Source organism: Camelus bactrianus, chromosome 32 (assembly GCF_048773025.1).
Source record: "Camelus bactrianus isolate YW-2024 breed Bactrian camel chromosome 32, ASM4877302v1, whole genome shotgun sequence".
Classification (NCBI taxonomy): Eukaryota; Metazoa; Chordata; class Mammalia; order Artiodactyla; family Camelidae; genus Camelus; species Camelus bactrianus.
In genome coordinates, this window is record NC_133570.1 from 14,313,892 (window position 1) to 14,327,320 (window position 13,429).

At 55.9% G+C, this 13,429-nt stretch overlaps 1 protein-coding gene across 2 annotated transcripts in view; it reads right to left on the reverse strand.

Annotated features, from left to right (window-relative positions):
* Positions 1-172: 172 nt before the first annotated feature.
* TPCN1 (two pore segment channel 1) overlaps positions 173-13,429 on the reverse strand; it is a 71,467-nt gene continuing 58,210 nt past the window's right edge. For both annotated transcript variants that reach the window (XM_045523071.2, XM_010963593.3), the window contains exons 16-28: positions 12,312-12,368; positions 12,179-12,232; positions 10,979-11,051; positions 9,934-10,041; positions 8,923-8,994; positions 8,296-8,385; positions 6,876-6,991; positions 6,529-6,575; positions 5,849-5,917; positions 5,657-5,741; positions 4,685-4,824; positions 4,440-4,520; positions 173-2,752 (exon numbers count right to left, since the gene is read on the reverse strand). In XM_045523071.2, coding sequence (XP_045379027.2) covers positions 2,633-2,752; positions 4,440-4,520; positions 4,685-4,824; positions 5,657-5,741; positions 5,849-5,917; positions 6,529-6,575; positions 6,876-6,991; positions 8,296-8,385; positions 8,923-8,994; positions 9,934-10,041; positions 10,979-11,051; positions 12,179-12,232; positions 12,312-12,368 — 1,112 coding nt within the window. In that variant the 3' untranslated portion in view covers positions 173-2,632. The remainder of the gene's footprint in view (positions 2,753-4,439; positions 4,521-4,684; positions 4,825-5,656; positions 5,742-5,848; positions 5,918-6,528; positions 6,576-6,875; positions 6,992-8,295; positions 8,386-8,922; positions 8,995-9,933; positions 10,042-10,978; positions 11,052-12,178; positions 12,233-12,311; positions 12,369-13,429) is intronic.

Below are 13,429 nucleotides of genomic sequence, written 5' to 3' on the forward strand. Positions count from 1 at the left end.
ATCTGGGCCAGGTGATGAGTGGCTGGTTTCAGGGCCGAAGGCTCTGCGGCAAGTCTAGGGATGTAGCTGAGATGGGATCAGGGATGGCCACGGACAGGACCTCTCCCTGTCCCCACGATCCCAGAAGCCATGGGTCTGTGCCTGATGGAAGTCACGAGGCAGCAGTCACACGTACAAAGCAGAGGCTCTTTTATTAATATGCCAGAAATCCGGAGACATCGTGGGTTTTCTAGGTAACAAATCACCAATATACAAAACTTTAACAGCGTTGCTCCCGCTCTTGGTACAAAATGATTGTCGCGTGGTGTGGAGTAAGGCTGGGTTGGGGGAGGGAAGCGAGGAGGAGGGGCCATATGGCATCTCTCCCCAAAGCAGGGCAGAGGCACAAGGCCACCATGGCCACTGACAGGTGGTATGATCCAGGGCCAGTCGGTAAGTCTCCCGTGGTTTCGTTCAGCTATGACACGGGAGGTGAGGGTGTCTGTGCTGGATGTCCTGGGTACCACACAGCTCACAGCCCTGGGTGACACCTGCTCCCTGCTCCATGGCCTGTGTGTAAGTCGGAGGGTCAACTTGCCAAGGTCCCCCAGTGATACCGAGGGGGCAGCTGTCCTTAACCTCAATGACAAGGGCGCCCACCAGTGGCTGGAGTCAGGTCCATCAGGCCTTCATCCTGCCCTGGCTAAAAGCCTTTCCCAGGGCAGGGTTGGGAGGCTGGGACTAGACCCCACCCTTCCTGGGCCCAGCCTTCCCCTTGGGGGTGGGGCGGGGGGACTCAGCTTCCCTGGCGCCCCTCCCAGGGTTCAGCCTCCTGGAGGCAGAGGCAGGGACGAGAACGAGACGCTGAGGTTGGAGGACTCACCCTCCTTTAGAAGCTGCCCCTTGACTCCTGCTTCCAAAATGCCCATTTCAATTCAGAAAAGCTAAAAGGCACCCAGTTGTGCAAATAAAGTTCCTTCTCTGGAGAGCCAAAGGGGTTCTGGCCTGGGGCTTAGTGCCAAGCTGCCTGTCCCGGTCGGTGGCCCTCCAGAGACCAAGAGGACGATGTCCGTCTCCTGATTCCCTTTGGGAATCTCAGTGGTTCTCAGTGATTCGTCATTTCCCCAAAGGGCTGTGCTTTAAAAACAAAATCACCCATCACGTGTCCCCTGGTGAGGGGAAGAGCTGTGGGGCGTTGGCTACGGCCAGCCCCTCTTGAGGCCACACCTGGGGACACAGGGTTGGGAAGCCAGGAGCTGCGCGCCTGCCTGGCTGGGAAGAGGACATGGTGAGGGGAATCCTGCCCACCCATCTTCTAAGTTGTGGAGGCAGCTGGGAAGCTGGGGTTGGAGCGGGACGCCCAGTGGGGGCAGCTTGCTCGCTCCCTCTGGACCCCTTTCATCCAATGCACCGCGCTGGGCTTGTCGCCCAGGAGGGCTGAGCCAAAGCCCCGCTGTCCTGACCCTGCTTCTGCTGCCACCACCACCACGGCTCCCCAGGACTGCCAACCCCCACGGTCTGCTCTGGGCTCAGGCACCAGGAAACCGAGGAGTCACCTCAACCTACTCCTGGGAGCGGAAACTTTGGGGTGAGCCGAGTCCCCCACTGCTGCCTCAGCTGAATCCACAAAGGGTGACTGCCCTGGCTGAGAGGGAACTGGCCAAGCGCAGGGGCAGGATCAGCCACAGGGCTGCGCTGGACGGCCCGCCGTGCACATCGGTGCTCTCTGCCCCCGTTCCCACGCCAGTGAAGGATCTGCTGTTGTCTTTAGCAGAATCCTGAACTAACCAAAATGTCTTTTTGTTTGAACAGGACCATCCCCAGGAAAAGATTTAGTGGCAAAAGCCCATTTCAGGACTTGGTGTGGGTCTCAGCCGTCGGCCTGGCCTCTTTCTTCTTCCCGCTGGGCCTTGAGTCCCAAGGCCATTTTAGGAGCATTTTCAACAACAAAGGTTGAAACTGAAAGAAGTGAGGGTGAGGAGGCTCAGGGAACCAGGATGCAGCCTCTCTCATGTCCCAGCACAGGCTGAGATCTGACCACCAGGAATAACCCCAGCCCTGAATTACTCTCTCAGTAGGTCCTAGGCACTGGTCCCCCAAAGGAACGCCATATCACATGATCACATAGAGATACTCAACCCGAGGATATGGATTCTTTTCCTTCCCAAGTGGTTTTGTCCCCAAAGCAGGACACACAAACCCCGGGACGTGGGCCACAGGCGACGTTAGTGGGGAAACTAGCTGTCGGCTGGGATGGGATTCTGAATGCGGCTTCAGGAAGACGGTGTGGAGCTGTCCTAGGGACAGCTGGCCCACTTCAAAGGCAAGCCCTGCAAAGATCGGCAGAATCTATTCAACTGCTCTTGGAAAGGGGCCTTCTGGAGCTTTCTGTGCTATGGAGAGCTCCTAGTGGCTGGACCCCCTTGCCGAATGAAACTGACCACTGGGGTTAACAGGGCAAGGTGGTTACAAACCAAACTGCGTCCTGTCTGCCTGACTTTTCTTCTTTCTATATATAAATATGTGCATATATATGAATATGTGTGTATATATATAAAATACGTATATATATACCCACACATTATTTTGATACATTGTAGTAAATAATACTATTGTGTTATTGCATAGAAGAGATGGCTTTTGCAGGCTGGGGCTAGGTGATGGTCTGGGAGCGCTGGCGGCTGCCTGGAGTCTGCTGGGTGGTGGGGACAGCGCAGCCGCTGAGCTGTCGCTGCTGTTCCTCCTGCTCCCGGGCGTGCTCCTCGTACCACTCCTAAAGCAGAGAGCAGACGGGGGTGATGAGAGGGCTGTCCCGCCCCGCCCCGCCCCGCCCGCAGCCTGACGGGGGTCCCCCAGTGCTGTGACCCTCCAGCCCACAGTGGGCAGCGGGAGGAGCCCCAACAGAGGAGGCGGGGCTGCTGGCCCCACCCAGTTGGGACAGAACGCCACCCACACCAGACACGCTGGGAATTCTGAATACAGCCATAAATAGAAGATTTACAGTGCCGCCTTTCCCTTTTTAATTAGAGGTTTGCAAATCTCCTTGTCAATTGTGCTTGGCATTCGCATCTCTTTAAATGAGTCTGGGTGGTAATAAGCACTCTTTACTTGCGAACGTAATCTGTTAGTCAGAAAGGGACGTCCCCCCCCCCCCCATCCCTTGTATTTATCCCTTTTTTCACTGGGCAGAAACTCTGTCCTCATTTTATACCTGGGACACCCAAGACTCAGAAGTTATATAACGTGGTATGAAGCTGGGTGCCTCTTCTAACTCCCCTGTTGCGTCTGCTGCCCTCCACAGAGGCCATGGGGGCATTTTGAAAAACATCAAACAGCTCACCCACCTAAGACCATTACTGTTACATCATCCAACATTGTCAGAGACAGACAGGTATTCAGGTAATTAAGAAATTTTAAAAGTAAACCCTATGCTTTTTTTTTTTTAGAGTTTAAAAAATGCTGAGGAGGCCCAGTTCTGCACCCCCTCCTTTTACAGAGGCTGGGAGCAGGCGGACAGGCAGGGGCCAAGAGGCCAGGATGGGACCCGAATGCATGTCTGTCTGGGGCCGTCGCCTCGCTTGCTCCGTGGGGCAGACTGTCCTCTTTCAGATGTGAATTGTCTGAGTAACTTGCCCAAGGTCACAGAGCCTGGAATCAAAGCCAGCTTTTATGATACCAAAGCTCATATTAGTTCCTCATCTCTGTGACAGCCGAGCCACCAGGTATCTGCCCAAACCCCTTGTGGTTGTACAGAGAATGTGTGAGTCACTGCAGGGGACGGCGGCCTCCCAGCCTTTAGGGCGTGGACACCGGTCATCACCATCCCAGGGAAACAAGGGTTTCCAGCCTGAAAACAGCATAGCCACAATGGCTGGCGAGGGAGGTGGGACCCTGAGTGGATGCGTGGCCCGTGGCCCGTGGGCTGTCTGGAAGGCAGACCGCCAGCCCGCGTGGTGCTTTGCAAGCTACTTCACTTAGCTGCCAAAGCGGGAAGGCTGGGAGATTTTGCAAAAAGACTTATTTGACTTTTCCCTTCTCTCAGGCCCTTGTTCCCATTGGGCAGTGTTTGGCTGGATGTGGGAAGAGGACACCCTCCTTGAAGAGGCTGGTCCCGGGCAGCCCACCGTGGCCCCCTTGCTCCCTCTGCCCGCTATGTCTCCTGCCGTCCACATTTCCTTTGCGGTTCTGGCTCAGAGTGGGACACTGAGGTGAGGTTCAGTGACTTATGTGTTAGACCAGACAGGAGGGTTGCCAATGTCGGGGAATGCATCAAGGGTTCAAGGCCAAGCCCCCAAACCTAAGTCCCAGGCACAACAGATCATCTAATAGTTCCCCACCAAGCCCCACCCCCTGCAACTCAAATGGGGACCAGAGAGCAGCCCCCACTGAGCAGGGGCGAGGACCTCTCCCGTCAGGAGCTGGGGGCAAGGGTCTGGGTAGCGTGGTCGGGGTGCTCCTACCTGAATCTCCTCCTGGTACATCTTTAGGCTCAGATCACTCTTGGTCCTTGATCTCCGTCCCAGAAACACCAAGGTGTTTTGCTAGAAAAGAACAGAGAGGTTGCAGGGACCTAGTGCCTGCTCCTCTGGCTTCTGTAACAGTGCCCCCTGAAAAGTGTCACCACAACTTGAGGGGACGGACAGTGCGGGGGGGAGGGCACTAAGCTACAACCTGCTTCTCCATTGGGTGAGGCCCCGTCCCTCACCTCATATTTCTCCATCTGGGAGAGGATCTGGAGCAGCTGGGGGACGTCCGAGGTGGCTCCCCGTACCTCCCGGTAGAGCTTCAGGACAGCGACCAGTTCGTCTTTGGACAGTTCCTTCTCAAGGGTGATGCCACCGTCAACTGCAGGAGGGAAGGGCGGCAGTGGGAAGGGGCCTGGGGGTCAGAGCCCCCGGTCTGGCTCAGTCTGGTTTAGCCATCCTCCCTCCTGCCCCTGGGTGGGGGCTTAAGGTTCCCTCTCCACGCAAAGCTCTGGATCTGTGTGACATGCCCCCCGGCCTCTTGCCATCTGGAACCCACGTCCCTTCCCCTCCCTTTGCTGGGGATGCCAGGAACACTGGTCAGGCCAGCAGCTTACAGGGGACAGAGGGTTTCAGGAGGGACTCTCCGAGCAGAAAGAAAACGATCAGGTAGTTTGATAGGATAGAGGTTTGGAAACAAGTAACAGGGATGTGACCGTATTGACGGAGAATCTGGAAAGAATGAAGGATCGGCACACAGAAGGCTCTGCAATCCGGAAAAAGGGGGGCAGTTATTAAAGTGGGGGTCGTCAGCTGCAGAAGGAAGTGCCGTTTGGCTCTGCGGCCAACAGCAGTTACACCACTTAAACCAAGAACCCCAGTGCAAACCTGTCATATAGAAATGCAGAGGTGGTAACTAAAAGGGAAGACAGCTTAGGGTGAGACGGGAAAGGTGGGACCGAGGGCTGCTAGGTTCACAAGAAGCCTGCGACTTTCCTGGATTCTGACGTGTACTGTTGTTCTTTTTAAAATGAGACCATGAGCATTCTTCTGTCATTATTTGAAAATCAATGCAAATAAGAGATCTAGAAAGAGAAGGCAGATCTGTAGGCCGAACTGCCCGAAGACTGGACAAGCAGACAGCTGGAGTGGACAGTCGAAAAGCTGACAGCCGGACAGACGGCAAAGGCCCCTGCACAGCCGCTCGCACGGACCTTCCGAGTCCTGGTTCTTGCGGCTGTAGTTCATCCGGAAGACGAAGGCTTCGAGGATGAAGGCCACGATGATGGTCATCACCACCTGGCCGGGAGTGGAGAGGAGGGGGAGTGAGCCGACAGAGCCGGGTCAGAGGTGGCTACTGGCTTGGAGGATGGAGGATGGAGGGTGTTCTGTGGCCCCGGACCTACCATGGTCACGATGTAAAAGGTCATGAAGTAGAGACGGCTCCAGTGGGAGGTCTGAGACGTGACACCTTCCTGGAGACAGAGGGAGGCCGCCAGTGAGCCAGGGCCTGGGGCAGGGGCGGCCAGGTCACTGTCTCCTCAGGCTTCTCCGTGGCCCCCAGCTGTTTACAGATCCTTCCTGATTTGCCTTCAGTTGTGGGAGACAGAGGAAGGGGACCTCGCTCCCCTGGGTCTAAAAATTCCTCGGTGCTCCTAAGGCCTGGACGCGCCCCAGAACTAACAGGGTTCAGGACTAACATGGAAGGTCTTTGTCCCTGTAGGGATGGCACTTGGAAGAGTTTAAGGAATGGAAAAAAAAAAAAAATCAACTAGCCAACAACCCTTGGCACACTGTTTCCCAGCTGAAAGGCCTCTCCCATAGCGTTGGGAGGCAGGACAGAGATGCGGAGGCTGACTGGCCCCTCCTGGCTGCTGGGGGATGTGCGGAGAGTGGGGACAAAGGCCACGTTCAGCAACTGTGGAGGGGGTGGCTCTTGGGACCCAGCCCGCACTGTGGCCTCCCCGCAGATCCCCGCCTCTGCAGGGAATGGGGAGAGCCATGCACCCCACACTGGGCGAGGAGGGACCCAGAGCCAGCCTCAGAGAATGATGGCAAGACTCCCCCAGGAGCTGACAGAACTTACCATGATGATATACCAGTTGTTGACAACTGTAAGCTCGAACAGGGTCACTGCCAAAGGGAAGGGAGAAACAGAAGCGTCTCGATCACGCTCGCTTTTGCAGAGAGTTGCAAGTGGCCTCTCTCCACCTATCCTGGGTACCAGGCACCTGTCTGCCAGCTTGGGCTGTAAGCTCTAGAAAGATCAGCCAAGGCCCTCCCTGAGCGCCCCCCATTCCTTCCTTCACAGCGAGGGCTGCCTTCTTGGCTTGTCCCCCAAAGGGTGCATCCTCTGCCAGCTCATGATGGACGTCCCTGCAGGGAATGGGGACAGCGGTGCACCCCACGCTGGGCGGGCATCTCTCTACTCACCAAAGCTGTTGAGGATGTTGTCAAAATTGTTGAGATAGTAGTAGCCTTCCTCCACGACGGTCCTGTTGCCCACGGTGTGGTTGAGCCAGCGGTAGGCGTCTGCCACTGTGCTCATACTGGACGGGGAGACAGAGGAGCAGAAGGAACATCACAGACAATTGGTCCCCTCGATGGAGAACAGAAAGTTTAAGCCAACCAAGGTCTGATTGACGAGCCTCTGTCCTGGCCCAGCCTGGTTTCCTGCCCAGCCCCCTGGCTCTCCTGCCGTCTCCCTGACTTCAAGGACACTGGTGGGAACCCCCAGACTTGCCCCCCACCCCCATCCACCTCTACTTGGCATTTCTCTGCTGCCAGTTAGGGCTTCTCTCAGCAGCCCGAGGGGGGTGCTCTGGGAGGGGAGAGAGAGGCAGTAGCTCCTTTGGACACCCCCCAACGGGTCTGGGATCTGCCCTGGAGGCCGGGTGCCCAGCAGCAACCCTATAGCGGGGTCCACCCCTCATCAGCTCTCTCTAGCTCCTGGCCAGAACTTTCTGTTCTATTCTAACCAGTGTCCCTGTTCGGAGAGCTTCTTTGCTACTCTCCTTCCAATCCTTTATGGCTGATCGGCTTTGGCCACGCTGATGTTTTGACAAGTCTGGTCCTTGAGCCCCCAGGGAGCTCCTTCAGAAGGCAGAGTCTGAAGCCTCCTGCTGTGTTAGACGCACAGACTGGGGTCTGGAGCTGGCACCTTTAAGCAGCTCCCCTGGTGATTCAGAGGTGCCCTAAAGTTTGTGACCCACTGCTGTAGGCTCTGGTTCTGAGCTTAGCCTGACACTCAAAACTGCCTACCAGTGTCTTTAGGAACTTGATCAGTGCCCGAGGCCATAAGGACCAGTTTTAAAGAGAACACTGGATGGAGTCGTGGCTTCATCGTGGTGGCTTAGGAGGAAGAGGGAGGGAAGGGGAGAGATCACGGGAGGTTGTGTTCCCTACTCTCCATCCCTGCCCCAAAGACCTTCCCGCGTGTGTCCGTCTTATCCTAAAGGGCCACCCCTAGCTGGTGTGTCTGCCCGGGTCCCCCGGAGAGAAGTGGGAGGAAGCTATGAGACTCAAGCCTTGGAACTCAAACTGCTCCTGGTTCTGGAGTGGCTTCCAGTGCTCAACCCGCAGGGTGAGGGGACGGAGGCCTGGTTGGAGGGTGGCTCGTGGGGGATGAAACTTGCTCAGATGTCCTCACAGAGGACCGTCTGCTTCCGGGTCCCGCCCTTCGCTGCCGCACTGAACTCATAAGCCCTGGGAGCAAAGCTAAGTGAGTCCCAGGGCGTTACAGGGTGCTGCGGCTTGGAGCGGTCCCTGGGGGCCCCGAGGCCGAGGCTTGGCTCCTTGGGAGACGCAGGCTGCCCCGGGCTGGGCAGGGCTGGGAGCCCCGCGTCATACTCACTTGCAGCAGTTGGGGTAGAGGATTCCACAGAAGAATTCCATGCCCACGATGGCGAAGGAGTAGTAAAAGATGAGCAGGGTGAGGCCCAGGCTGGGGAGGAGGGTCAGAAGGGACGGGGTGATGGAGGGCCAGGCCGGGGAGACCAGCTCGCCCGGCAGCCCCGCGTCCTCAGACCCCTGAGCTGACTGATGGAGAGGCATGCCCCTAGCCAGGTTTACCAGCTGGAAAGTGCCTGCAGGGAAGGGGCCTGGTGATTCAGGTCTGGGGTGGAAAACGGCTCGAATCAGGACTCTATTACCAGACGCCCCTTAACCAGCGATTCACCCCTTACCTGTGAAGGTAGACTCACAGGTGACCCTTACCTGTGAACGTAGACACAGGTCATAAGTGAGTTGACGGCTCCCTGCCCTCCCTACTAAATATTTCAGACAGATCAGTGGAGAAAAGTGGAGCCAGGGAGACCTGTGGTGGTCAAGCTCTTGGTCTCCTTGAAGACCCGTCAGACCCTCGACTTCAGTCCTTCTCGGAACTCCTTGTCACCCACCGCTGAGACCACCCAGCTGCCCGCTCCGAGGGGGCACAAGCTTCGCGACGCCTGGCCCTGGGGGCCAAGAGGCGGGGCAGTACCTGGCCATCCGGGGCAGCAGCTCAAACATGGTGTCCAGCACGTTGCGGTAACGCTTCTTGAGTTTAAACAACCTGAGTGAGGGAAGACGGCTCGGTCACTGACACACGCCAGGCGTGGCCGCAGCCCCACCATCCCAGCACCAGGTGGAGGAAGATGGGCCGGGACCTCCCTGCCACCTGAGCACCGACTTCCCTCGGAGCCGCCAGCCTGGCTCAGGTGATCTGCATCCTGGGCCCGGATGGTGGCGGCGCCAGGATGTCAGGGCTGGATGGGCCCTTCCCTGAAAGGATGCAGGGCAAGATTCAGGCAAGGAGGTGCGGCGGCTCTTCACACGGCTCACAAATGATGCCCGAGGCTCAGAGCGGGCAAGGCCTTGCTCAAGACGGTGCAGCCACCCCAGGAGCCAGGAGAGTGGCAGAGCCCACCCCTGACCACCACCTCTCCCCCTACGAAGGACGGGAGGGGCAGTGGGCAGAACGGGACCACAGCTGGATGTTCTAGGGGAAAAGCAGGCTTCTGAGGACACAGCGAGATCCCTCACTAGTAAAGGACACTGTCCACGGATTTTTCCACATTTTTACTGATTTCTTACGATGGTCCCTGGGGGAAAGCTGAGAGCAAGTGAGGGTTTCTCTTGACAAGAGACTGGGCCAGAATAGCACAGGGTTAGGTAGGCGCTCGCGTCCCTAAGCCGACTCCGGTTTTTGACTCCGAACAAGTATGTTTCTGTGGCTACAGCCGATACCAGCACAGGCCAAGGTCACCGGGGCCGTGAGCCATGTTTCTCTCCCACAATCAGAGGCGACCCGTCCCGGGATGTGAGGAGGCAGGTGGTCTGCACACCTGCACAGGTGGAGACAGTGCCCCCGGGTGCATCTGCAGGGGGTTGCCGCCTCTGACACCAGGCCTGCGGGCCTTCCCGCTCCTTCAGGTCGCTCCCCAGACCAGCCCCAGGGCTCTCCCCACCCTCCCCTGCCCACCATTCCCAGCCCCAGGCCTCAGCACATCACCTCAGCAGCTGGAGGGGACGCAGGACCACTATGAAATAAAAGGGCTCCATGTTGAAGGCCAGAGCCAGCAGCCCCAGGAAGGCGAACGCTGTGACGGAGAAGTCGAATCTGGGAGGGAGGGGAGAAGCCACGGTCTGTTCGGCCCACCCCCAGCATCCCCCACGATGGCCGGCTGTTCCCCGGCCCTGTGCCTGGTGCTCCCACTCAAGGGGCCCATACACCAACCCCCGCAAAGGTGGCAACGGGCCCAGCAGTGGCCCGCAGCCGGCCAGCTTCCCACTGCCGTGGGGTTTCTGAGGCTGGTGTGGCCAGGCTCCAGTCACAGCCCACATCTCAGGCCCACAAATACCAAGAGACCCCCTCCTGAAGGTCCCCCACTGGCCTCACGGCAGACACGGGTTACACCGCTGGCCGCCCACCCTGATGAAGTTACTGAGGGAAGGGGCAGGACCGCAGGTCAGTCCCACCTGGAGACCAGCTAGCCCTGCTTGGGACAGAGGGCCCCTCTCTCCTCCAGATGCACATTAAGCATGCACACACCCTCCTCTACTTATTAACTTGTTTTCATCTCCCGACCCAGGACCTCGTGAGTGCAGCCTGACTTCGCGGCTGAGTTAACTTTCGTGGGCGGCGAGCGGCGTCTCGGGGTCTCTGGAAGGGGGAGAAGGGCCACCTGCTTGATGCTGATGGAGCATCGGGACGTGGTGGCACTTCGTTCTCTGTGGGTGTCGTGGTTTTTATGGAGGAGGAAAGAGCTTAGTTGCCGGGGAGGGGTGTAGGGTTAAGTGACTCAGGAAGAGCCAGCCAGCCTGAGGACACTCAAGAGGCCACGTTCAGGAGGGATGGGTGGGGGTGGCCTGAGAAACCAAGACAAGAGTCGGACCCTGGGGAGTCCTGGAGCCACAGGCAGAACTGCTCCAGGAGACAGAGGCTGTGACCTGTCCTTGGACCTTCCTTCTGAAACTGTGCTGTGGGTGTGGAGGGAGAGGACCTGGGGCTTCTATTACAGTCTCCCACGTGGTTAAGAAACATGATCTCTACTCACAGATTCCATCCGGAGGACAGGTACTCAATGGGGCCAAGCCCGGCCACTTTTAGGAACAGCTCCACCCCGTAGACTGTGAACAGGAGAAGGCAGTTAGCAGCGGCCTACCACAGCCTCTCCCACAGCTGGCCTGGTCCGTTTCCACCTCGGGAGTCATCCGAGGTCTGGCCGCGTGCCCTTCAGGTGGCCACGTCACACCCACGCCCCCCGTGAGAGTGTAGCTCCGGACCAGGGCTTGGCCCAGATGCTGGTCAGCTGGGGCTGCCTGCTAACATGAGAATGACTCACTCCCCCACTTTGGGAGTGGTCCAGCCATCGTCCGTCCATCTGACAGCTATTTCCTGAGCTCTTCTTCCGTGCCAGGCATTGCGCTGGGTGTGCAGCAGTGAACAACACAGAGCTTAGAGTCTGGACTCGGGGGAAAGCCAGCCAGCGGCTGTGTTATACTGGGGGAAGAGTGTTATATTTGAAGGAATCAGGGGCCAAGCTGGATATGATCTTGGCCTGCTTGAGGGACAGAAGGAAGGTCAGGGTCACTGGAACATAATGAGAGGAGGACGTGAAGAGAGAGGAGGGGAAGGGGCATCAGCTCACACAAGAGACCCAGTTGGGAAGAGATCCCAGGTCTTTCTGATCCCAGAGTTTGTGCGCTGAATCACTATGCTACTCTGAACTCTGTAGAAAAAGCCAAGGGGCAGGGATCAAGGCAGTAAAAGTAATACTTTTTAAGAACAGTGAAAACAATTTGGGATGCAGTGTGTTCAGGATGTTTGGACATAAAATGAGAAGGGTGTCAGGCAGAGCAGTGTGACGAGAGGGCAAGTGCACCGGGCAGATGAACCCCCTGTGCAGAGGCGCAGAGGTGAGAAAGGGCCCGGGGGCCCTGGGGAGCAGGATGTGTCCAAGAGGCTGCAGGTGGGGCGAAGGCAGCAGTGCCAGCAAGAGATGATGCCCGAGAGGAAGGCTGAAGGTACCCCGTGTGTCTCCACGAGTCGCACTCAGGATGGGGACTTGGTCCGGAGGGCAGTGGAGACCCACCAAAGAGTATGAAACATAGGGAGGATAGAATCAGACTCAATTTCACCTCCACTCTCACTAAGCTTCCCGGTTTTGGAGACGAGCCGTGGTACCCTAACCCAAAAGGGAGTTCTAGCCAGGCGTTGGGATAAGCAGGCGAGCAGAGCCACGTCAGAAACTTACTAGTCAGAAAGACGAGGTAACTCCAGGGCACGTGCTTGGAGAAGAAGTTCCCACCTGTGAGACGGAGAGGCAGCATTTCAAGAGGTGGGCCAGGTGCACCCACGGGAAGGGCCAGTCCCCTAGCCGGGCTCACCTTGCAGCATGAAGGTCTCCACAAGGATCCAGACCCCATTGACGGCCACCACCAAGTCTGCAACAGAGAAAGCACAGGCAGGTGTGGAAATGTACAGGTCACAGCAGCAGCCCCTGGTTAGTTTCTACGCAGCTCTGAGATGTTCAGTGAGCAGGGCTGCTCCATACACCCGTATAATAGGTAACTTTTTCCTGCTCAATGCTTTTACCGTGAGCTAAATTGACCAGTGGCTTCACTTAGAAAACAGCTACAGAAGGGAAGGGTAGAGCTGAGTGGTAGTGTGTGCCTAGCATGCACAAGGTCCTGGGTTCAATCCCTAGGACCTCCACCAAAAGATAAATACCTAATTACCTCCCCCAAAACAAAAAATAAAAGAAAACAGCCACAGATTTCTAAAAACTCACTCTGTCCCTATAGGGATACTAGTTAAGATGTTTCAGTAAAACCTAGAGATTATTCCAAGTTGGTGTAATATACATAGGATGTGAGTATTGAAAATTTTTTTTCCCCTAGAGATATCTGATTTTTAAATCACTGCAGGAACTAGTTAGTAAACCTGCATGTGCATTTGGCCTTTCACCTAGCAAGCCCACCTTCAGGGATCCAGCCCAGTGAGTCATTAGCAAAGACACAAAATGATGTGTACCGAAAAGCTATCCACCGAAGAACTATTTTTTTTGTATTTTGGAAGAACTATTTGTGACCGCAAAAAATCTAGAAACATCCTAAATGATCAGTAGGGGACTGGATGAATAATCTATGATATGTTCATGAAACAGTGTACTATTGACCATGAAAATAAAGAACATTTCTGTATAGTAATATGGTGTGGTCTCTAGGATGTATTTGGGTTTTTTTTTTTTTAATTTATTGAAGTATAGTCAGTTACAATGTATCAATTTATGGTGTGCAGCATAATGTTTCAGTCATACATATACATATACATATATATATTTGTTTTCATACTCCTTTTCATCATAGGTTACCCAAGATAGTGAATATAGTTCCCTGTGCTTTACAGAAGAAATCTGGTTTTTTTAATCTATTTTATATATAGTACTTAATATTAGCAATTCTCAAACTCCCAATTTATCTAGGGTGTATCATTAACTAAAAGC